Source organism: Penicillium vulpinum (genome assembly GCF_028829585.1).
Source record: "Penicillium vulpinum strain IBT 29486 chromosome Unknown utg000001l_segment0_segment0, whole genome shotgun sequence".
In the NCBI taxonomy this organism is placed as follows: Eukaryota; Fungi; Ascomycota; class Eurotiomycetes; order Eurotiales; family Aspergillaceae; genus Penicillium; species Penicillium vulpinum.
In genome coordinates, this window is record NW_026643241.1 from 1,751,811 (window position 1) to 1,772,650 (window position 20,840).

Here is a 20,840-nt window from a genome sequence, read left to right on the forward strand (position 1 = left end):
TGGTGGACTTTATTGTAGAAGAAATGGACACTGCCAAGGTGGTGGAGCAGAGTTGTGCGCGTGGGAAACCTCTTAAATTGACAGCTTGGGTTTGTGATGAGTGTCGTGAGGGGATAGAGAGTGGAAAGATAGAGGTATGAAGATGGGGGATGATAAGTAAGATGATGAAAACGTTGAGAGAGAAGATTCCATCTTGACAAGTGATTAACTGTTGGATATTTTATTTGTGAATTGTCTGAACTAGCTAGCTACCTACAAAATATGATCTCGTTTCACGAGTGCCACCGTTTAGCTCCAAATTAATATCGCCCGAGAAGCAATCTCTAATAACGCGAGAGATAAAGAGTAGTGAATGTGAAGAGGACCCCGGTATAGAGGAGATCTCCAGCGGCGTCAGAAGAGCAAAAACCCCGCAAAGAAATTCGAGAACATTAGAAAAGATGGAAAAGCACAAAACATCAGGGGGTATGGGTAATGGTACAAAAACAGAGGAAAGTCCAGGGGCCGGTGAGAGAAGGGGTAAGGAATGTGACTAATAAGGTGAGTTGACAATGTCCTCCTTGTTAAGACGACTGCTCCATCCGCTGCGCGCACGGTTTGGTGTGGCGGGACCAGCGATGCTCTCGCGCGTGGGCTTCTGGAATGTACGCTTGGCGACCATGTTGACCTCGTTTGGCAGAGCAACGATGACATTCTTGTCAGAGCCGAACCGGAAGTTATCGGCCATGACATTCTCACCATACCGCTTGATAGTGTACGGGTCCTTACGGTTGGCAATAACCTTCTTCATACTCCATGTAATGATGAAAGGACCGGTAGCAGTGACGATGCTGGTTTCCGTTGAGTCGACACCAGTGTTGAAGCGTGCCGTGGTGAACGAGAGAGGCTGTTTCGTCTCGTGCTGGAACTGGGCAACGTGTGCGGGCTGCAAGCCGAGACGACGAGGCTGAGGCTTCGAGTCCTTGGCGAAAGCACGCTCAAATCCAAGCTTGCCCTCGTTCTTGCCTTCCTTCTGCAGTGAATCGATCAGAAGAAGGTAGGTACGGCAAGTCGCCAGCACCCAGCGTCCATCTGCAGACACGTCAAGACCGATGATCGGCTCGCCGAGAGCTGGGATATGAGTCTTGGCATTGATGCCCAGGCGGTCGAACATGCGGATGTCACCCTTGTTAGACGCGACAGCAAGGTATCCCTTCTCAGTGGTAGCCATAGCCGAGAAGTCATTCTTGCTGGCGTACTGCTTCAGATCGGAATCGACAAGCTTGTTGCCAGAGAGACGAGGATCGATGCGGAAGAGGGCGTTCTTGGAGACACCAACGAAAGGCTGTGCCGCGGTCATTTGTGCGAATTTCTGCGAATTTGGTCAGTGTATCCATAGAGATATTTCAACATCTGCGAGGTAGCTTACATTTTCGGGAGCAAATGTCTCTACGGCAATATCGTCGTGGACCTTCCATTCATCAACGATTTTACCGTACTCTAGATCCATCTTGTACAGCGAGTTGGGATCATCTCCATTCTGAAGAATCATATTCTGATCCTCAGCGTGAAGCATAACCTTCTTGGGGCTGAAAAGGTTGCCCTTAGGGGTCTCGACCTTTGAAATAGTTGTGGAGAATTCAAGGTTGTTATGAGCGGTGTGCTTGAAGACACCGATCTTGGACCCGCGCACAACGAATGATCGGTCATGCTTGTAGCCGACTGCCAATTGCGAGTTGACGTTTCCATCAGCATCGCGAGTCACAACATCTTCTTCCTCTTCATCGCTGTCATAGTGTTCACTGCGCTGAGCATCGTCCTGGTCGTCGTCGTATTCCTCCTCAGCCTCTTCTTCTTCCTTCTCGAGTTCTTCCTCTTCCTTGGCATCGGCGTCCTCCATGGTAAGATCCTGGAAGGCATCAAGAACATACTCTCGATCATTCTCCTTAACCTTAGTCCACTTCAGCTCGTTGAGCTGTTCCCATAGCGCTTGCATCAGACCCTCCTGGAACCGTTCTTCCGAGGCTTGGTCCTTGAATCGCAGAAGCCATGAGTAGGCCGATCCATCTTCACCGTAGTGGTTGAAAATAAACGAGAGGTATTCGAAGTTGAAGACGGGATTGATATCAGCGACGACAGCCTGTCCTAGCCACTCTTTATCTTTTCCAGCAATCTGGAGCCAGTACTGCCAAGTACCAACCTCAGAGACAGTTGCAACGATTTCTGAATCCTGGAGCACGAAGGTTCCAGTAGAAAAGTCGAACAAATGGAGCTCAGCATTTTCCTTGCAGAGAATCTCCTTGGCTTCCGGATGGGCTACAGACGGCGGGGCAGTAGTCGGTTGCTCCTCGAGAGTGGCAGTCTTGATCTGTCCTTTAGACTGAGCGTACTCCACATCTCGTGCCATAGCTGCAGCTGAATCTTCTGCCGTCAGAGAGTTTGGGTGTGCCTTCGTGGTTGGCGAAGAAACCGGACTCGCAGATGGAAGGGGCTTCTCTTCGTTGTATGAGAACTCCTGCAACTCCGCTTCTGTAGCCTTCTGTGCACTGCGGCGGTGTTTGCGTTCGTACTGACACTGGAGGGCGGCAAGCTCGAAAGTGGCAACTTTATCCGATGGGACGGAAGGGTCGCAGATAAATTCAAAGAGATCACCAGCGTCGCCGCTCAGGTCATCCCAGGCCAATATCTTTGCGCCTCCGTCACGGAGTTCAGAGCGAAAGTGGAGAGTTTGGTCCAGGAGGAAAACCTTCTCGTCCTTATCTAGGCTGTCACCCGCGCCTTGCTCGCCGTCGTCGTCCGCGAGTTCTTCCTCACCCTCTTCATAGGCTCTTTGAATGACAAGCTGATATTGAAAGTCCTGACCGGTCCGTCGGATTGTCGCAGCAGCGTCCTTGAAGATAAGCTCAGAGTATCCTTTAGGTGACTGTGGTCGGACCAGATACAGCTCGCCTTGGGGGATTTCGATGATGGATTCTTTCGAAGCGTCACCGAACAAGAATTTGCTCACTATTGAATTTAGAGAGGACGATAGATTAGTTTACTAGTTCAAAATGGGCAAAACAACCAACATTGGCCTCATATGGAGGGGTTTGGCGGGGCATGAAAAGCGTGTTGCTTACCGTTGCGGAGCATAAACATGGTTGCGAGGGGCAGCTGCCAAACAAAAACCCGAGAGGTAATTAAGAGGGGAAAGAGAGGTAAGAGGTGGAGGGAAGGTAATATTGGAAAGAGCGAAAGAGGCCAGTAGCAAAGGCTCTCCTGCCTAAATGAAGAGGATAGCGAGAAAAAAAAAGTGAAAGTCTGTCTTCAAAGTGCAATAATCACAATGAAAGTCGCCTCCGTCATAGATTGTGGCTGTTGTGGCTAATTGTCTTACGTAACCATCCGAGCTCGCATGCCCTAAGCCTAAATAGGAACTATACTTTTCTACATTGACGTTCACTATCTTCTGTCATCTTCTAGCCATGGAGAGCAAGGGTAATTATAAGAGATGAGCAGCTTTGGTCCAGATTTCCAACCTTTAGAAGCTCGAAAAGGGTAGGAAAGCACCGGCAAACGGGATAGCCGATCAATACATACATATATAACGGAGTAGGGTCAACTCGTTTGATTGTGACATACATATGTAGTTTATTGGATGTAATGCTTGAAAAATCCAAAATACGGTGATCACAAGTTGGGATCAAAGATAATCAGACTACAAAAAAATACTAGTGACATCCTAATCAGGAAATAAGGTCTGATATAGGGAAGGTAAACATCAAGCCACCTGCACATCCACTCCGGTTAGCTGTGATGGGGGAGGTACACGAAGTAGCCTATTGACGTGGGCGAGGGTATATATTTAAGTATGCTCGCCCCCCAAACCGGCGTTAGGGAGGCGCGCTCTCCCACATCCACAGGGTAATTGATCGGCACTTGGGATCAGAGGGGGGTGTCAAAGGTGAGTCTGCACCTCTTTTTTTTATATATAAAGACTCTAATGGACTTTTGTCAATCACACCTTAATCCCTCCTTGTGCTGCACTAACGAATAGGTTTCTCTGCAGACGTGAATCAATACATGACTATTGGTACAAGCGTGTGGTCATCTCAATCGCTGACTACCTGCTGTCTAGCGTTGTCAATATGTACAGGATATTCATTGGATAGCTCAAACTATTCCTTTTCTTCATTTTCATCCTCACTTCCGTCCTCGTAAGCTGCGATGTCTTCCAGCTGCTTCATCTGGTCTGCTTCCAGTTCTTCGTCGTTCTTATCTTCATCATCATTCTCGGCATCAGCCTCGCCCTCAGTCTGGGTTTCCTTCAAAGCACCGCCTTTCCGCATGGGAATGACCTTCATGAAAGCCTTGCCCCAGTCACGAAGCTCCAACCATTGAAGCATGATCTCAATGACATGGTTGGTGGCTAGTACCGGACGATGCGCCATTTGAATGTACTGCCCGATAGGCAATTTGGCAGTTTTGATGCCCTTTGCAACCGCCTGCTTGTAGCAAACAGCCTTGTGTCGGTTTTTATCCACAAGCGCTCCGACAATATAAGTGCTGTATGGTTTAAGCTCAGTCAAAATATTCTCACTATCACTGCTGAGATAGATGATTTCTCCGTCCTCGGGCTTCGCATCAGGTTGATCAGCGAATGGCCCTGCGAGTTGACCTCCTCGCGCGGATGTCATCTGCTCCTTGGCCAGCTCGCTTGCACGAACAAAGTCTTCCTGTAGGAAGCGAACACGCTTCCAATTTTTGTGGGACGCTAATATTGTGTCGAATCGCTGTTTCAGCAATCTGTCGAATGACGAGAACATCATGTGCGCATTGAAGGGTGCGCGGCTGTTGTCTGAGTATGATCGCGTGAGCTGGCCGGCCAGTGAAATGCGCTCTCTGTCGGACATCAGCTCGTCATAGCCGCAATCCATCACGAGTGTCAGAGGTAGGAGTGTTGATCGGATATGCTTGGCTTTGTTCCCTCGCCATAACACCCGTAGCTCTTTGACAGCCTCTTCGCCACCCTTTTCCCTTGCCTCCACAATCATAGCATGGCGCTGCTCTCGCTTTTCCTTGAGCTTTTCCTTCTTCTGGGATTTTTGAAGCGCACGCTTTTTCCCGAGAGCCTCTGCGCGGCGTAGTTTCTTCATTTGATTTTTCGACATAACAGGCGCGGCGCCTTCAGCGCCATCTTGAGTTGTAGATTCATTGGTGGGTTTTGTATCCTTGTGAACTGTAAATTCAGAGAGATCGAGAGGTTCATTGCCAATCGGGGCGCTGGCGGGCTGTGGTTCATTGCCGGCAACATCGCCAGCTTCAGTCATGGCAGGGGGAATCACCTCGTGGGTGATATTTTCGTCGTGGTCCAGTTTGGCTAATTTCCGAGGCCGCTCTTGCTCCTCCATCGTTGTCTAGTGGAATTGGAAAGCAAAGAATAAAGGTTGGCTGTCGACTGTAGATCAAAAGTTCAAAAAGTGCCCGCCCAGAAACCCATCAACCAATGACGTGCGCCGCAGCCCTCATTACTGTACAAACCTCACGTGATCCTCCAGACCCAACTTCTCCAATCGTCACAGCGGCTCCTCGTTATCCCTCCCAGCCCTTTACCAGCTCATTACCGTCACAATGCCTCAGGATATGCCCCCAGTGGGGGGCTACGCTCAAGTCCAGTACAAGGTAAGCCATACAACTCAGTTCCCGGGCCCCCAACAGCCCTGCGCACCCAGCACACAGACATGCAAGCTAACGGTCTCGTTTCTTACTCTCTATAGCGCAACGTCCCCGCCCGCGGCTTCAAGCCCGTCTACTACATGATTGGCATGCACGCTATTATGGCCTACGGTTTCTACAAGTACTTCCACGGTGTCCGTGAACAGCGGTACGTTGCATCCAGCAAGAGGCTCCTTTCCTGCCTCCGATCGACCCGGGAGGACCGCAATTGGAACCCGATACAAATCGGATAGCAATAAAATGAGTGAACTCAGTGACTGATATGTGTTTGAATAATAGTGAGCTCTCCCGTGAGAAGATGTGGTCCCGTCTGCACCTTGCTCCTCTCCTCCAGGCCGAGGAGGACCGCGACCAAGTCCGCCGGCACTACGCCGACAAGGCGCGTGAGAAGGAGCTTCTCGGCACGGATGCCAAGATCTACAACTCTAACCGGTATGTTCCATGCAATCGCAGTTGCACGCCTTATCGTTTCCGGGATTGATGCTAATCCTACTTACCTAAACAGCTTTGTCCGCCCTACTTTCGCCTATACCCCCACCAATCTCACTCAATAGACAGTCTGACAATGTCACACTGATTTTGAGCGATATTGGACTTCATTTCCCTCCTTTCGACTGTGTATGATGCTGGTGTTTTGGAATGCTTGATTGGGTTGACCCCTTGCTTCCATGGTATACGGACTGAACTGAGCCTTTCTGAGCGTTGTGGGAGAGCTAGAAGCATTGTGGTGGCAGTTGGGATAAACCGTCTCAAAGCAAGCTCCTTCGAGGAAAACATTGTAGATATTACTTGCCTAGTGAAGGGTTTAGTTCAGTCTTTTGCAATATGTCTCATTTCTTTGCTTGTTCAAATACTGCATCTCGTGGCAAAACCACAATAAGCTGATAGTAGAGAACGTAATATATTTGTGCATAATGGAATGTGGCTTTTCTATGATATTATGTCTTGCAAAGCGCCGCTGCTCGCTAACGATGGGGGTAGTTGAGAAGCTGCATCGCACATCCAGACAGAAAAAAAAAACAGGCAGGGCGAAATGTGCCACTGCGGAAATGGGAGTCGGGCCGCAAATGGTGTACAGAATGGAAATGGATCATCCATGGCATGGTATGTAAAATGAAGAATCAACAAGCCCGATAGCACCACGGTATATCCCGACTTTTCATGATCCGAAAAGCACATGATGCTTAGCCTATCCAAATAGATCGGCCACACCACCGAGATCGGGACCATCGTTAATATCGACGCGGTGTGTCTGCTGCTGAGTCTCCATCTCATTGGTCATGTACCTCTCCTGCAATGCTGAACGGGCCTTACGACGTTCCTCGCGAGAACCAAGAATCTTGCCTTGCTCAGCAATACTAACGCCGCGCAAGGGTTCAAGAAGCTCCAAGACCAACGCGCGCTGCTGCCTTGGTGAGGTAGTTTGATGAAGTGAAGACTCAGTCTGGGCCACTTTCTCTGCACTGATTCCCGGCAAACTCAGGAAAACAGCACGAGGCGTCTCGCTGCAGAAGCCATAGAGACACCAAATTGATGCAATTAGCTGAGCGAGGTCCTTTTGCATATCGACAAAGTATGATTCATGTACGGAAGAAATGCATGCTGTGAGGACATCAGTACAAATGAACTCACGGATGGTCGCGATAGTTGGGGTGTCCTGGGTATCGCTTGTGGGCGCGAAGTCTTGTAGAATTGAGCGAATTACGCGGGTGATGATGCTACCGCTACGCGTATCGCGCATGCGAAGAGCGTGCGTACAAAAGAGCATGACGGGCTCAAAGATCTCAGGGGAGGAGAGGACGAAATGACGAATAGAATCTGAAAGGTTCGGAGTGGGCTGGGGTGCGCTAGGATCTGATTCAGTCCCATCTGGGTCTGAGAGGTCACGTTCCATCAGTACTGGGTGGTCTATGTTTATGCGTAGCCGACGGGGCAGGGAGTATTTACCACCTCTCTGCGGATCGAATAGACTGGCTACCATGATCACAGCAGAGTAAGTCAACTGGCGGAGGACGCTTTCGGACTTCATCTCTGTGGTGAGATCGCCGTCTGAAATTCCATTCCTGCGTTGTTCGATGATCTCCCACTCTGTGGTGACTTTCCGATCAATATTGGTGAACAGAGTCGAGAGCATGGGAGGCAGGAATTGGCTGCGGAATTGCACGGGGCAGTCATCAATCAGACAACGCGAGATGTTGAGAAGAACCGAGAACTGGTGGGAGGAGAGATGTGGTGAGTCAACAAACAGTGCTTCGGACAGGGGACCTGGGAGTTCGGCAAATCCATAGAAGTGCTCTCGCATCCTGCTCATGCTGAACAGCATGGAGTAGCATGCTTCGCGGACTGCTCTGACTTTTCCTCGAACCGATGATGCAAACCCTTCAAGTGTAGACTTCGACGATGTGATTCTAGCGTAGAACTCGTCACGGCTACCGATGGAAATACCGGCTTGCCAAAATCGATCTGTGAGGATACGTTCGACCACTGGCTGCATGCCTTCGACCATATTCCAATTGGCGGGATTGTGGAAGGCATGCGCGTGTCTTGAAATTGAAGGTTAGCGTGATGGCATGAACCTGCATTAGCATAGATAAGTACCTGACAAGTTGCAGCAACGTTGGAAGAATCACTGGGATCAGTTCATGCCACATCTCACAAGCGGTCACATAAGCAGGCGTAGACTTTTTGACTCGGTCCGTGGAAACAGCCAACATAGTCTTGGTGCCACGCAATGGCAACAGCTATAGAATAATTGTTCAGATTGGCCCTAGTACATGAAATGAGGTTTCGGTCTCTCACCTGGAACTTTCTGGTCATCTCTTCTTGGACTAACCTTCCTTCAGCGTCCAAGACAACCTCCGACCAGTCTGCCAGTTTCTGTGCTTCTTTGGATTGCATGTATGGACCGACATTTTCTAATCCAAGCATATTGCAAAACCCGGGGAAGGTGGAGCTGCTGACACGGAATTCCTCGTCTTGCCATGACTCTCGGATGGGCTGAAGGAAGGCTGCCAGGCGATTTTGGCGCAGGTATGGATCAGCATTAATTGCGCGTTGCCTACATCGAAGTCAGTATGGGGCAACTTTAGGTAAATAACAGGGATGGGACGAAACGTTACATGATAATAAGCAAGATAGAAGTCAGCTCCATTTGCAACTTGTCATCGATGCGGTTAGCCGCTGTGATTTCTTTGATCTTCGGCTCAAGGAGGTCATAGAAAGTCTGCAGTTGGCACGGTTAGGGGTTACTGAACGATCAGGATATAAGGATTGACATACATAAAAGTAGTCGGCATAGCGCATAGCCAACCGACGAAGTTCAGAGCTTGCCAATCCATGTAGTTCTTTAACAGCCTCGGAATACAATGGGTATTCAGATTGATCAGGGAGACGTGACATGAGAATGTGTTCCAGAACTTTGAGCGCAAATCCTGGATGATTGTCCAAAGCTTTGGAAGAGATGTCGACGGCCAGTTTGATGACTCGTTGTTTCAGGACCGGATCCTACAGCAAATTGATGAGTGGATGGAATTCGTTAGATTTTTCGGGATGACATACTTCGAAAGATCTCTGCATCAGGGTTGACGCCCAGTTTTCCACCGCATGTTCTAATTCCATTCGTTTAGATTCCTGGGAGATATCAGCAACCGATAATTGAATTTTTTGTTTCGTCGTCTTACATCACGTTGGGGTGCTTTGCCATGAGCTGAGACCCATTTGTTGTAGCCCTTGATGACAGCCTCTACTACTGCGAATTGAGCATCCGCTCGCATAAGAGGAATCGAGGATTTGTTGAAAGTTGCCACTATGAAATGAATGAGTCGCTAAGCCCGTAGTTCGCCGGATTAGTGATACTCACTGTTAAATGGCTGAACGCCGCTATACAAATTGTCGAGGTTGGTGTCCACCCGGGCAAGAATTTCGCGCACCGCTTCTTGGGGTCGCTTGAACGTGATGATTTCAATGATCGAGGAACAGTAACGGCGGTAATTGCCAACAAAAGCATGCCGTTCCGGAATTGTATCAATGTCCTCGACCAAAAACTGAACCGTGGGATCATCGGATTCAGTCGGGAGAGACTCCCAGCGAAGAAGCCTCTGGGTGCAAATGTTCAAGAAGTGGGGAGTTTGCTGTAGCACAAATTCTAGGTTACTAATTTTCGAGTTTTGTAACAATCTGGACCAGAGATGCAAGCAAGGTATGGAGACCGTCAAGCTCTGGTGTTGCATGATATTGACCATGAATTGCAGGAATGGCGGTAGATTCAAACGGTCCATCGTAGAAACTAAGAACTTGTCATCTTCCAAGCATCCTGCAATATATGAAACCATCTCAGCAAGCTTTTTGGATATAAGATATTTGGGATCATCAACGTCGTCTGGACCCACGATTGACCATTCATAAAGCCGTTGAAGAACAACGAGGTATTCTGACTCGAAGATCAGGCAGACTAGCTCGTGCGAGTCTTCGCTGCCGATGGTGTTTCTTCCATAAAGCGCATGAAGTGCTTCGATTGCAGAGAGAAGCACCTGGTCATCTTGACAAGGCAAAGCTCGGAAAATGCTGGGAACGACATGGGAGGCAAGGACACCTTTGTAGACGGACCATGACAAGGCAGATCTCAAAGTTGCCAGAGCCTTTATGGCGGCATCCCGAGCCTGCTCCGAGCTAGAGATATTCTGAACGCAGTTGTCGAGAAATTCGCAGATTCGAATGAGCCAGCCCTCCTGTCCACATCGTGGAATGGTAGCCACGTTCTTATCCCCGGTAATTTGCTCCACGATTCCTGCAGGGGTAAAGATCTCGATGAGCGACCGATTGAGCTCACCCCCCCGCAATGACGAGGCGATATCTTCTCGGAAAAATACATCCTCAGAAAGGGTCTCCAGAACAGCGAGTACTAGCTCCTTGTGAACGAGAGATGCACCCCAGAACTGAACCAGGTTGGCATCCATATCCATCCAATCCAGTCCCCAGGTCTTCTTAGCGGCCTCGGCCCACAGTTGGGGGATCTTATTCCGGAAATAGGCAGGGTCTTCGGGGCGGATATTCTCAGCGAGTTGTAAAACCATCATGCGCAAGGTCTTGGCTTCTTCGGGGTTGGTGAAGTTGTATTGGCGAAGAACGTGATCGAGGAGAGTAAGACCGAAGTATCGGACAACGGGCTCATGCTCGATACGGGAAGCCAAAAGGAAGCCATTTCGCGCTGCAGCATCAGAGTCTTTCAGTCTTTCCACGAACTGTGAAGCCTCTTTCCGTATATCATTTGACGATGCAGGGTTGTGAATAAGTTGCAGGGCGCGGATGATATCGGCCATGCCGCCCTCCGACAACTCCTCCGCAGCCATCTTGTTGACGTGTTGAAGAAGTATTTGGTGAACAGAAAATTAAAGTCTCAGTCTCGTGTCACAGTTGTATACCGCGTCTCATAGTCGGGAGGGGCAAATAAGACTCGATGGCCGTTGAACTTGTCCTGTGTTAGCTAGTTGGACACCGCAACGGCCATCCGCACGCGCCACTCGCTCTTTCCGGGGGAAAGGTGGTTCAAGGCTGAGGACCGGACCTGAAGCTGCGAACCGGTACTTTTGTAATGCAGGGGGTTGGCGAAGGTTAAGATCACGAAAGGGAAGACTCGCAGAAGACAATTGGTGACTTGTCGGGCTGAGAATTTTCCCTAAAGATCAACAAGGGCACACCGCTCACACGTTGATGCTCCGCTCTTCACTTTTGCGGTGCTCTGGATAGAGAAAGTGATAGAAGTATTTTCAAGGTTAAAGAAGATCGGTTAAGTAACAATTGGTATAATATTTCTTTGTTCTATGCTAATCTACGTTGTTTTGGTATCATCATAGCTGTCTAGGTAGTATGCCCCCGAGCTATGCCCCTCGTTGTTTATCTTATCTCGCATACCCACGTCCGTTGTATACATACTTCCAAGGTTCGACCTATACCGGATTTCCTCTGCCACTTCCTGGCTTTCCCTTTCCGTTTTAGATGATCAGACTTTGCCGCCTTTTTCTCATTGGGTACAACAAAGCATGTCTCTGAGCGCTCCGATCCGCCCAGTCAAGATCTGGTCTTCTTAGTCCTGGTTGATAACAATTGATGAAATGGACTGTACAGATGCACAAAGGAGCAGCTAGGTCTTGAAGATAATCATCCCAATATGTGCCTTTGATAACGGGTATAGGCCCTCATCCGACAATTTTTATACATGAATATATACTCGGGGATTTCATCAGTGCAAACTTAAAACTTCCTCTATCACGCCAAGCCCATTTGGAGATTAAATTGACCAAGAATATACGATATCAGTGCGTCCTTGAATGAAAAAAAAAATGGATGAAAAAGAGGACTTGTACTATGCAAATAAATTGCAGCAGAGATCTTCTGAGTCTGTACATTTCAGATATCAGAATTGAATGTAAGATGCTTCATTTTAGCTACAGGACTTCTGTTGTCTTTCTGCCCGTCTTACTTCTTCAGACCACATACATGGTGAGTGAACTGGGTTTTTATAAGAGGAGAACTGACATCCCATTTATCCTATTACAATATTAGCGACCTACATCAGGTTTTTGCTCGCTATGAAAGATTTACCATAACATGATAATCGAAAGGCAGGTGTCCGAATGGGACCATCTTGATTTCTTCCATTTTATAGTATGAATTGAGAGGACATTATCTTAGGCTGATCTAGAACTCGCACAAAGCATGAGAAATAGGGGGAGGGGAGGTGTAGGAAATATGAGAGAGAAAGAGAGAAAGAAAGAAAGAAAGAAGGTGGTAGAGAAGACCACATGTAGGCTATATATTATTAGCGCTATGGTGCGACGTCACTGCGTTCACTGGGAGTGCATCGGAGGTATTTTGCATGTCACTAGAATGTGTGCTCTATTTTGCCTCGAGCTATATATACTATATACTTGCTTGGTAGCTTATCGTAATGGCACTTCAATCTCGGCAACCTCCGCATTCTCTGGAATTTCCACGCCTTTGGAATGTTTTAATTGTTTGAAAAGCCAGCAAAGCAAACTGAATTACTCGTGATATTTAACATCTCTTCTTGGGTGGGTTACTGCCCCCTGTTAGTTTAGGCGCTAGTAGCCCCAATGTCGAAGACGACAGTGCATCTATTAGGACAAACATGTTAGCAGAGCAATTCGCAACGGAAGTATTTTGAACTTTAAGACTTTCATGAATCCACCCCAAAGCTTGTGTACTTGCATCATTCAGACACCGCGGATTGAATGAGCCAATTTTATACTTTGAGTTGCCCATAAGATTTGTAGCCTCAACAACCCTATCGAGCTTGTCTTGAGTACCACTATCTGAGAGAAATTTGGGTTGAAAACCTCATAAACATTCACGTTTCCTCTGGCATACTGTGCTCGTCTGCTGTAGAGTAACATTTTCTTGTGAATTGATATAGGAAGTTTCCTTTTATCTGACTGGCGAATGGGGGCGAGTCTCTTTGGCCAGTCAAGGTAACCACCGTATAGACCTGTCACATACATATACACTCAAAGATGACCCTAGATATCATTTCAACTCCCTTCAGTGTCTTTGCTCAGGTTTCTTTTTTTCATATTGCAACTCGGAGAGTGAGTAGAAACAAGAATACCGGAAGATATATGAGGAAGCAATTGATCTCAAATTGAAAGATAAGAACTTCAGCCGAAATATGACTAGTAACAACTTCACATCATGACACACTGGCCTCTCTGACATTGTTCTAGATAACTAACATCTTCACCTCCAGGATTCGAAAACTCCCCGGGCTTGCGCTTGAGTCCCTCAATCTTGATATCCTGTTCTCCTTCGGCATGCCACCATCGCAGATGTTGCAGCTTGACACCGTGGATATCCTGGACATTGATATCCCACTTGCCACCGCTGACTGCGACGACGATGTTGCTCTCTGGGAAGTGGAACTCGGGAAGATATATCTCGGTGGGGGCAGTCGCGGTGGTTGCCCCTTTGGCCGTCAGCGATAGAGTAAACATACAATTCTTGAGATCAAAAACATGACTGTCTAACTTTCCGCTCACGTATGTTGGACTAGGACGGAGGTATGCTTCTGCGGCGCGGTAACCTTGCTGCTCTGGCTGGGAGAGGTCAGTGGAGATCGAAGGAGTTGACAAAACACCTTTGAGGTTACGAGGTCCAACATTCAGCTCTTCTCCGTTACTCTGACTTTCAGAGTAGGCCGGTGAATTGGGATCAAGAGGTCGAGTGTTGGATCCTGCTGGCAGTTCTAGATCATCCCGGGAATAAATAGAAAGGTCCTCTCCATTCCATTGATCACCCCATTCGTGGTCGTTCTACATTGTGTCAGTACCATGCATATTCCGAGGAGCAAATATACGTACTTGTGTAACATATACCCACAGCGTGAAGCCATTGGAAGTACTGCCCTCCAGTGCAAAATGGTTTGCGTCCATGGCGCTGGTTTGACTACTATAGTCACCGGTCTTGTATGCGTTTTTATCGTCCATATCATAGGGAATCCCAATCTCCGTGAATACCACCGGATGGCTGCCCATATAATTTCGGCTTTCATCACAGAGGAACTTAAGCTGGTCACGCAAACAGTTGCGAATAGCCGACTCGCCAATTTTGAGCGCAAACGCAGGTGTGAGGTATTTGCCCCGGAGAACACCAATAACATCTACATTATAGAGTCGGTTCCTATAGGAGTTAGTACTAGCGACATACAGTTGAAGAACCTCCGTCAATTCTCACCAATGCTTTGTCAAAAGGGTTAATCCGTCATAGAAATGAACTGCATGGACCATGTTCGGGTCATCATCAGCAGTGCCTTTGACGTCTGGCGGTACTTCCATCACAGGTGGCTGGCAAAACATTATTGCCTCAGGCCAGATTCCTCGGATGGCATTTTTGTATGCACGGTAATGATCCAAGAAATAAGAATTGGTAAATTTCTCGTAATCAAGTGGACTGCCCGTCTTAGGGTTCTTTGAAAAGTAATCCTTCTGTAGAAGAGTGTCGGTAGACGGGTCCCAAACTCCATGCTGAGCCCAGATGCACTCTCCAAGTTTCCACCCAGGGTCACGTTGCCAGCCATACTTGCTATCATCATAGTCAGCTGGCAACCAAGCTATCTCACCTTCCGGGTCCACCAGGTTTGTGCCGGTCTTGTAAGGACCGAAGTTTCCAAATGCCCATGTTGTTTGCTCGCAAGCCTTGCCTGAACCAGTGAGCATCGCTTGGAACACTGTCGGTGAAGTACCTAGTTGAAGTTGCTGCTCCGGTGGAATTACTGAAATGTCTTGCACACCAATAACACCACGATGAGGCTCATTCATACTTTCCCAGCCGATGATAACTTCGCCGTCAAGATCACCTGCTTCATGAATTTTCCGTGCTAAGAATGCGCATGCATCAATAAAGTGGTTCTGAAGGTAATCTTGAATATTGATCCCATCAATGATAGCCTTAGGAGCAAAGTCCCGCCCAGCCCAAAACAAGGTGAACATAGTTTGACAAACCAGTCTAGTGTAGTTTGTGCTCCATATCATCTTGGGAAACTCCGCGGGGATGTCGTATGTGTTTTGAACCAAGGCGGCTTCCGTGCTTTTGAAGGTTTTTGGATTTAGTCCCGCTGCATAAAGCGTCCACATCGGCGCCCCTGATCCTCCTGAGAACCTAGACCACTAAGAAGGGGTTAGTATGAGGTTGTAAGTTATTTGCCAGGGTGATCATATATACTTACCACGTCCTGATGCGGGTCCATAAAGACCCAGAAGTCGTATTGTTTAGCTATCCGGAGGACTTCTATGGTGAATGCAACCCACTCATGGTCGTAAACTCTCGGTCCTGCATGCTCAATGGCTTCCCAGGTAAAAATGTACCTGATTGTGTTATAACCCCATTTCCGAAGTCGCTTGAAATGAACATGGGCATCTTCTAATGGAAAAGGTCGCCCAACGAATGAGACATTGTCGGCATCGAAGAACTTATCGGCGATGTATGTAGGGATATCGGGTGTCTTTGGGTATTTCGCATCGGCCGCAACGTTTATGCCCCGTAATGTGATCTCCCGATTGTGAGGGTCTCGGAAAGTCTGGCCCTCGACCTTTAGACGCAGAGGGGCCATTGTTGCCCCGAAGGTCAAACTGAGTGAAGCCGCGGTCTCGCGCGAGAGGTTTAAGGGTGAGCAAGTCAAGGAAGGGAGTAGATATAGCTCTCAGCTCGTAGAAAGTAGATATCTGGAAGTAGGCAACGATTTTCCGATTCCCCCAACTCGAATAGTAGTGAGATAGGTTGCGAACGAGCCTTGGCAACCCTTACGAAGGTCACTACTCCCGAGCTGCCCGATACTTTCGTGCAAATCACCAGAGCACGTGATTCTGACCACTTTAAGAAACCGTTCAGGAGATTTTGATTCCCTCGAGTTGTGCTCAATACATCTGGCGTGAGCTCTCCAAGGTGATTCTTTTGTTCTATTTGGCAATTCTGACTTTCAAGCGCAACAATCAGCTCATTGCCAACTCGAAGATCAGTGTCCACCTTCGATAACGATAAGCAGTGACGTATCGAGAGCTAGCCGACCGCTTTGCTCCACCACGACAGTTTCTCCCCGCTGTCTTTGCACAACGGGAATCATGTCGAGCAAAGCGGCATTGAAGGCCGTGCGAGCGGCTTTGGAATCGAAGAATTACCAAGCTGCTGCAGAAAAAGCCAAGGAGCTTGTCAGGAACGAGCCTAACAATTACCACGCGTATGACAATCCCTGATCCTGCATGGAACATGACTAACTTGGTTTGTTTTTTTTCTCTAGGAATGTCTTCCTCGGTCTTGCCAGCGATCGCTTGAATAAGAATATTGACGCAGAGAATGCCTATTTTGCTGCGACCGGTATCAATCCCGACGATAAAACTGCTTGGCAGGGCTTGATCTCCCTGTACGAGAAACAGGGTGGCTGCAACCATGATGGCTATCACAAGGCAGTCATTGCTCTTGGAAAGATATTCGCTCAGACGTATGTTTTGACTTCCTTTGGAATTGATGTATACCAAGAACATAGTGCTGATGACTTCTAGCGACGAGAAGGAACGCTGCCAAGATCTGATTAACAAATACACACAGTTGATGAAGAGGAATGGGACATCGACTCAACACAAGCATGCATTGGAACTCCAGCTACCGGGCTCACCTCTGTACGACTTCCTTGAGGGCCGGTTGCCTCGTCCGTCCCAAACATACCAGCGATTGATTGAAATCACCGAGCGCCAAGAAAGAGAGTTTATCAATCGTGAGATTGGAGAGCGCAGAACGCGTCTTGGTGCTCGTATCGAACAAGTCACCCAGGAAGTTCGGCGGGAAGCTGCCAACAAGAGCCGATTGGACCAATTCTACCAAGGAATGATTGATTGGACCAACGACGATACAGTACGCCGTCAATGCGAGGAGAAATTATTCCAGCGTGCATATGAAGAACTTGGAGTTCTGCCTGATAGTGAGAAGGAGGCGAAGAGATCCGCCGTTTTCAAGGCAGCACATGACATGGTGATTATCAAACATCCATTTGAACCCGCATGGAAGGTTTTCCTGGGGTGGCAGGATGTTCAAGATTTCTCCCAGTACGACGTCGGGCAGCTGCGCGAGTACATTGAGTTTTTCCCGGAATCTGGTCTCTCGCAGGTGCTCAAAGGATTTTTATTGAGCGAACTATCCCCATTTCCCAAGGACCCTTCAAACGAAACAGACGACAAGGATGCCAAAGATGGCAAGGAAACCACAGCCAATCAACCTGATAACGAAATTGCTGACGATGCAACTGTTCCTCAAGACCCTCTTGCCGTTATGGTTGAGGGTTTGGACTCCGCTCGAGATTCAATTCTTGCCCACCGCATCATGGCAGATGTCTACCTCTCTTTCAATGAGTATGAGAGCGTGATCAATGTTGCTCGTAAGGGATTACTGTACGTTGAGAACTTGGTAAAGTACAGTGGTGTCAAGATCCCCAATACGATTGATGCCTTGAATAACGCACTTGCGAATGCCATGATTCATTATCAATCTCCCCGGCACCACACAGATGCGAAAAGAATCTTTGAGGACATTCTCGAACGGCACCCAACCTCCTCCAATTGCCTTCTTGGAATTGGTCTGATTTTAAAAGAGGATCAGGACTACGCAGAGGCTGTTAACTTCCTGCGACGATCACTTGAGCGCGATTCTTCTAACCTCAAGATTCGCGGAGAGCTTGCTTGGTGTGAGGCATTAAGTGGCGATCTTGAAGGTGGCCTAGCCAGTCTTCAGACTACACTTCAGGACCTCAACGAAGCTCAACCGGACAACAGGGTGTTCAGATCCGAGCTTTTTTACCGCATTGGTTACTGCCAGTGGGAGCTTGACCCGTCGCCAGCCGCGCGCAAAGATCGCAGTGGTGCTTATGCTAGCCTCTTTGCTTCTATTCAAGCGAATATGAACTTCGCTCCAGCATACACCATTCTTGGTTTTTACTACGCAGACTACAAGAAAGATAAGACCAGAGCTCGGAGATGCTTCCACAAGGCATTTGAACTGTCAACATCCGAGATTGAGGCCGCCGAGCGTCTTGCCAACGGCTTTGCTGACTCGAAGGAATGGGACCTTGTGGAAGCAATTGCGCAGCGGGTGGTTGACTCCGGTAAGGCCAGGCCTGCTCCTGGGTCGAAACGCAAAGGATTCAGCTGGCCGTATGCAGCATTGGGGTCGGTTCAGGTTAACAAACAACAATACAGTAAAAGTGTCGTGTCCTTCCAAGCAGCGCTACGACTCAAGCCAACTGATTACCACTCTTGGGTCGGCCTTGCCGAGAGCTATCACCACTCTGGTCGATACAACGCCGCCACCAAGGCATTTGAGCAAGCAAAACTATTGGAACCGGAGCTTTCAGCCAAAGACAAGGATCATGTATGGTTCGCAAGTTATATGCTGGCAAACGTCAGGCGGGAGCTTGGCCAGTACGAAGACGCCATCGCTGCCTACGAACATGTCCTGAAATCCCGCCCTGATGACGTTGGTGTGACTCTCGCACTTCTTCAGACACTAACTGAGAGTTCGACGAAGAGCCTTGCCGTGGGCCTCTTCAACGATGCGGCAGAGCTTGCATACCAAGCCATTTCGGTGGCCAGCTCGCTTGTGCAAATCCAAAGCGATATCTTCAACTTATGGAAGGCTGTAGGCGATGCCTTGGCCAACTTCTCATACATGAAGGCTAAGGCTGGAAAGCTGTCTGCTTCTAGCTGCAAGGCTTTACTAGCCGTTAATCTCGATCCTATGGCCCTTGATGCCATGACCGATATCGATGGTGTCGGAACTGATTGGCTCGCAGCCAATGAAAGTGAAGAATCGATGCCATCTGACTTCTACATTCACATGTCTATCATCGCCTATAAACGTGCACTCCATGTTGCGGCGAATGATCCTCATTCCCAAGGAGTTGCCTGGTACAACCTTGGCTGGGCGGAATATTTGGCCCATCGCAGTGTGCAACCGGATCCGACTAAAAAAAGTAAGAAGTCTCGCAAGTTCCTGAAAGCAGCCATGCGATGTTTCAAGAGAGCAATCGAATCGGAGGCGGGAAATGCCGATTTCTGGAACTCATTGGGTGTTGTTACTGCTAGCATGAGTCCCAAGGTCTCCCAGCATGCGTTGGTGCGAAGTTTGCACTTGAACGAACGCAACGCGCAAGTTTGGACCAACCTTGGAGCACTCTATCTCCTCCACGATGAAGGCCAACAATCATACAAGACCTTCTTGCGAGCGCAGGCCACCGACCCAGACTATTCACTGGCCTGGGTGGGCCAAGGCTTTGTTTCCCTTGTTTCCTCTGAGACACAGGAGGCCAGGGGTTATTTTGAGCATGCCTTTGACATCTCGAACTCATCCGATATTCTCACTAAGCGCCAGTTCAGCCTGACCCACTTCGACCATTTGAATGCCACTTCTGCATCCGAGGTGTCCGAACTCATTCAGCCATTCTTTGCGCTGCACCAGCTTTGCATTCAGGATCCGTCAAACTTGCCGTTTGTGCACCTTTCCGCCCTATTGGCAGAAAGGATGGGCGAGACCACAGATGCCGAGTCTAGTCTGCAGGTTGTTTGTTCCGACATGGAAGAAGAGTTCGAACAGACCGAGTCGCCATCCTCGCTTTCGAGATATGCCCAAGCAAATGCAGATATGGCTCGTGTCCTGCTTGCAGGCCGTTCTTATACGGATGCTGCGGAGAAAGCCGAACTTGCGCTCATGCTCTCTGGGGAAGAAGACGCGGAGAAATTCGATCCCGAAACTCGCAAGAAGCTTCGTCTGTCTGCGCATCTGACTGCTGGTCTAGCGTTTTACAATCTGAAGTCTATGGATCAAGCCATAGATATGTTCCGCGATGCCCTTGAAGAAGCACAAAATGCCCCAGATGTTGTCTGTCTTCTTGCCCAGGTCCTGTGGGCCAAGGGTGGCGAGGAGAATCGAGCTGTTGCTCGCGAGCAACTACTGGATTGTGTGATGAATCACCCTGGCCATATCGGAGCAGTCACACTTTTGGGTGCCATCGCTCTCCTCGATGCGGATCGGGACGCCATTGAAGCAGTTGAATCGGACCTTAAAAGCATTATCTCGCGCGATGACATCGATCTCCACGACCGTGCTAAAATCTTCAAACTCCTTAGTGCCATCTCAGCAATGGGACTCGACGATAATGCAGCCGTCCCCGAAAACATCAGACGCATTGGTAATGCCACTGCAGCCGTGATGCTTACACCTGGACAACCTGCCGGATGGATGGAGTTGTCGATAGCGTCACGAAACCCGTACCCCGCGGCGATGACTATCAAACGCGCTCTGCGGAGCGTGCCTCCTTACGGCAACCTTGGAGCTGAGAATCTCAGCCAAGCCTATACACAAACCGGGAAGGTCGGTGACGCATTGCGTGCGATCATGATTGCCCCGTGGAAACGGAATGGATGGGAGCAATTGAGCCACAAAGTACCTACCCAGAACATGTGGAATCGTCGCACAGGCCATGGACCGCAGTAATTGGGTGACGAAGTAACTACCCTGCCACCCTGGCACAAGCGTCATACAAGCGCGAGGGCTAGACGAACTTGATGCACAGTGTATTTACTCTAACTGCACAA

The 20,840-nt window shown here is 48.7% G+C and overlaps 6 protein-coding genes across 6 annotated transcripts; 2 read left to right on the forward strand and 4 right to left on the reverse strand.

Moving 5' to 3' along the window:
* Positions 1-532: 532 nt before the first annotated feature.
* On the reverse strand, positions 533-3,117 carry N7479_000642 (uncharacterized protein; the record flags this gene model as incomplete). The annotated part of the gene is made up of 3 exons (XM_057248340.1): positions 533-1,351; positions 1,409-2,985; positions 3,099-3,117. 3 exons carry the CDS (start codon positions 3,115-3,117, stop codon positions 533-535), a joined length of 2,415 nt encoding a protein of 804 aa, XP_057112772.1.
* A 1,019-nt stretch (positions 3,118-4,136) lies between these two features.
* trm10 (tRNA (guanine(9)-N(1))-methyltransferase) lies at positions 4,137-5,369 on the reverse strand (the record flags this gene model as incomplete). The annotated part of the gene is made up of 1 exon (XM_057248341.1): positions 4,137-5,369. One exon carries the CDS (start codon positions 5,367-5,369, stop codon positions 4,137-4,139), a length of 1,233 nt encoding a protein of 410 aa, XP_057112773.1.
* Positions 5,370-5,464: 95 nt separating this feature from the next.
* Positions 5,465-6,248, forward strand: N7479_000644 (putative NADH-ubiquinone oxidoreductase subunit GRIM-19; the record flags this gene model as incomplete). Its single annotated transcript, XM_057248342.1, has 5 exons — positions 5,465-5,469; positions 5,517-5,640; positions 5,736-5,842; positions 5,974-6,126; positions 6,200-6,248. The coding sequence occupies 5 exons, from the start codon at positions 5,465-5,467 to the stop codon at positions 6,246-6,248; spliced, it is 438 nt and encodes a 145-aa protein (XP_057112774.1).
* A 635-nt stretch (positions 6,249-6,883) lies between these two features.
* On the reverse strand, positions 6,884-11,042 carry N7479_000645 (karyopherin MSN5; the record flags this gene model as incomplete). Its single annotated transcript, XM_057248343.1, has 8 exons — positions 6,884-8,237; positions 8,293-8,435; positions 8,494-8,752; positions 8,814-8,917; positions 8,974-9,198; positions 9,253-9,324; positions 9,375-9,499; positions 9,554-11,042. The coding sequence occupies 8 exons, from the start codon at positions 11,040-11,042 to the stop codon at positions 6,884-6,886; spliced, it is 3,771 nt and encodes a 1,256-aa protein (XP_057112775.1).
* Positions 11,043-13,394: 2,352 nt separating this feature from the next.
* N7479_000646 (sterylglucosidase 1) lies at positions 13,395-15,814 on the reverse strand (the record flags this gene model as incomplete). The annotated part of the gene is made up of 4 exons (XM_057248344.1): positions 13,395-14,018; positions 14,067-14,385; positions 14,440-15,371; positions 15,431-15,814. 4 exons carry the CDS (start codon positions 15,812-15,814, stop codon positions 13,395-13,397), a joined length of 2,259 nt encoding a protein of 752 aa, XP_057112776.1.
* A 508-nt stretch (positions 15,815-16,322) lies between these two features.
* N7479_000647 (SKI complex subunit tetratricopeptide repeat protein SKI3) lies at positions 16,323-20,739 on the forward strand (the record flags this gene model as incomplete). Its single annotated transcript, XM_057248345.1, has 3 exons — positions 16,323-16,438; positions 16,499-16,699; positions 16,761-20,739. The coding sequence occupies 3 exons, from the start codon at positions 16,323-16,325 to the stop codon at positions 20,737-20,739; spliced, it is 4,296 nt and encodes a 1,431-aa protein (XP_057112777.1).
* Between the last annotated feature and the right edge of the window lie 101 nt (positions 20,740-20,840).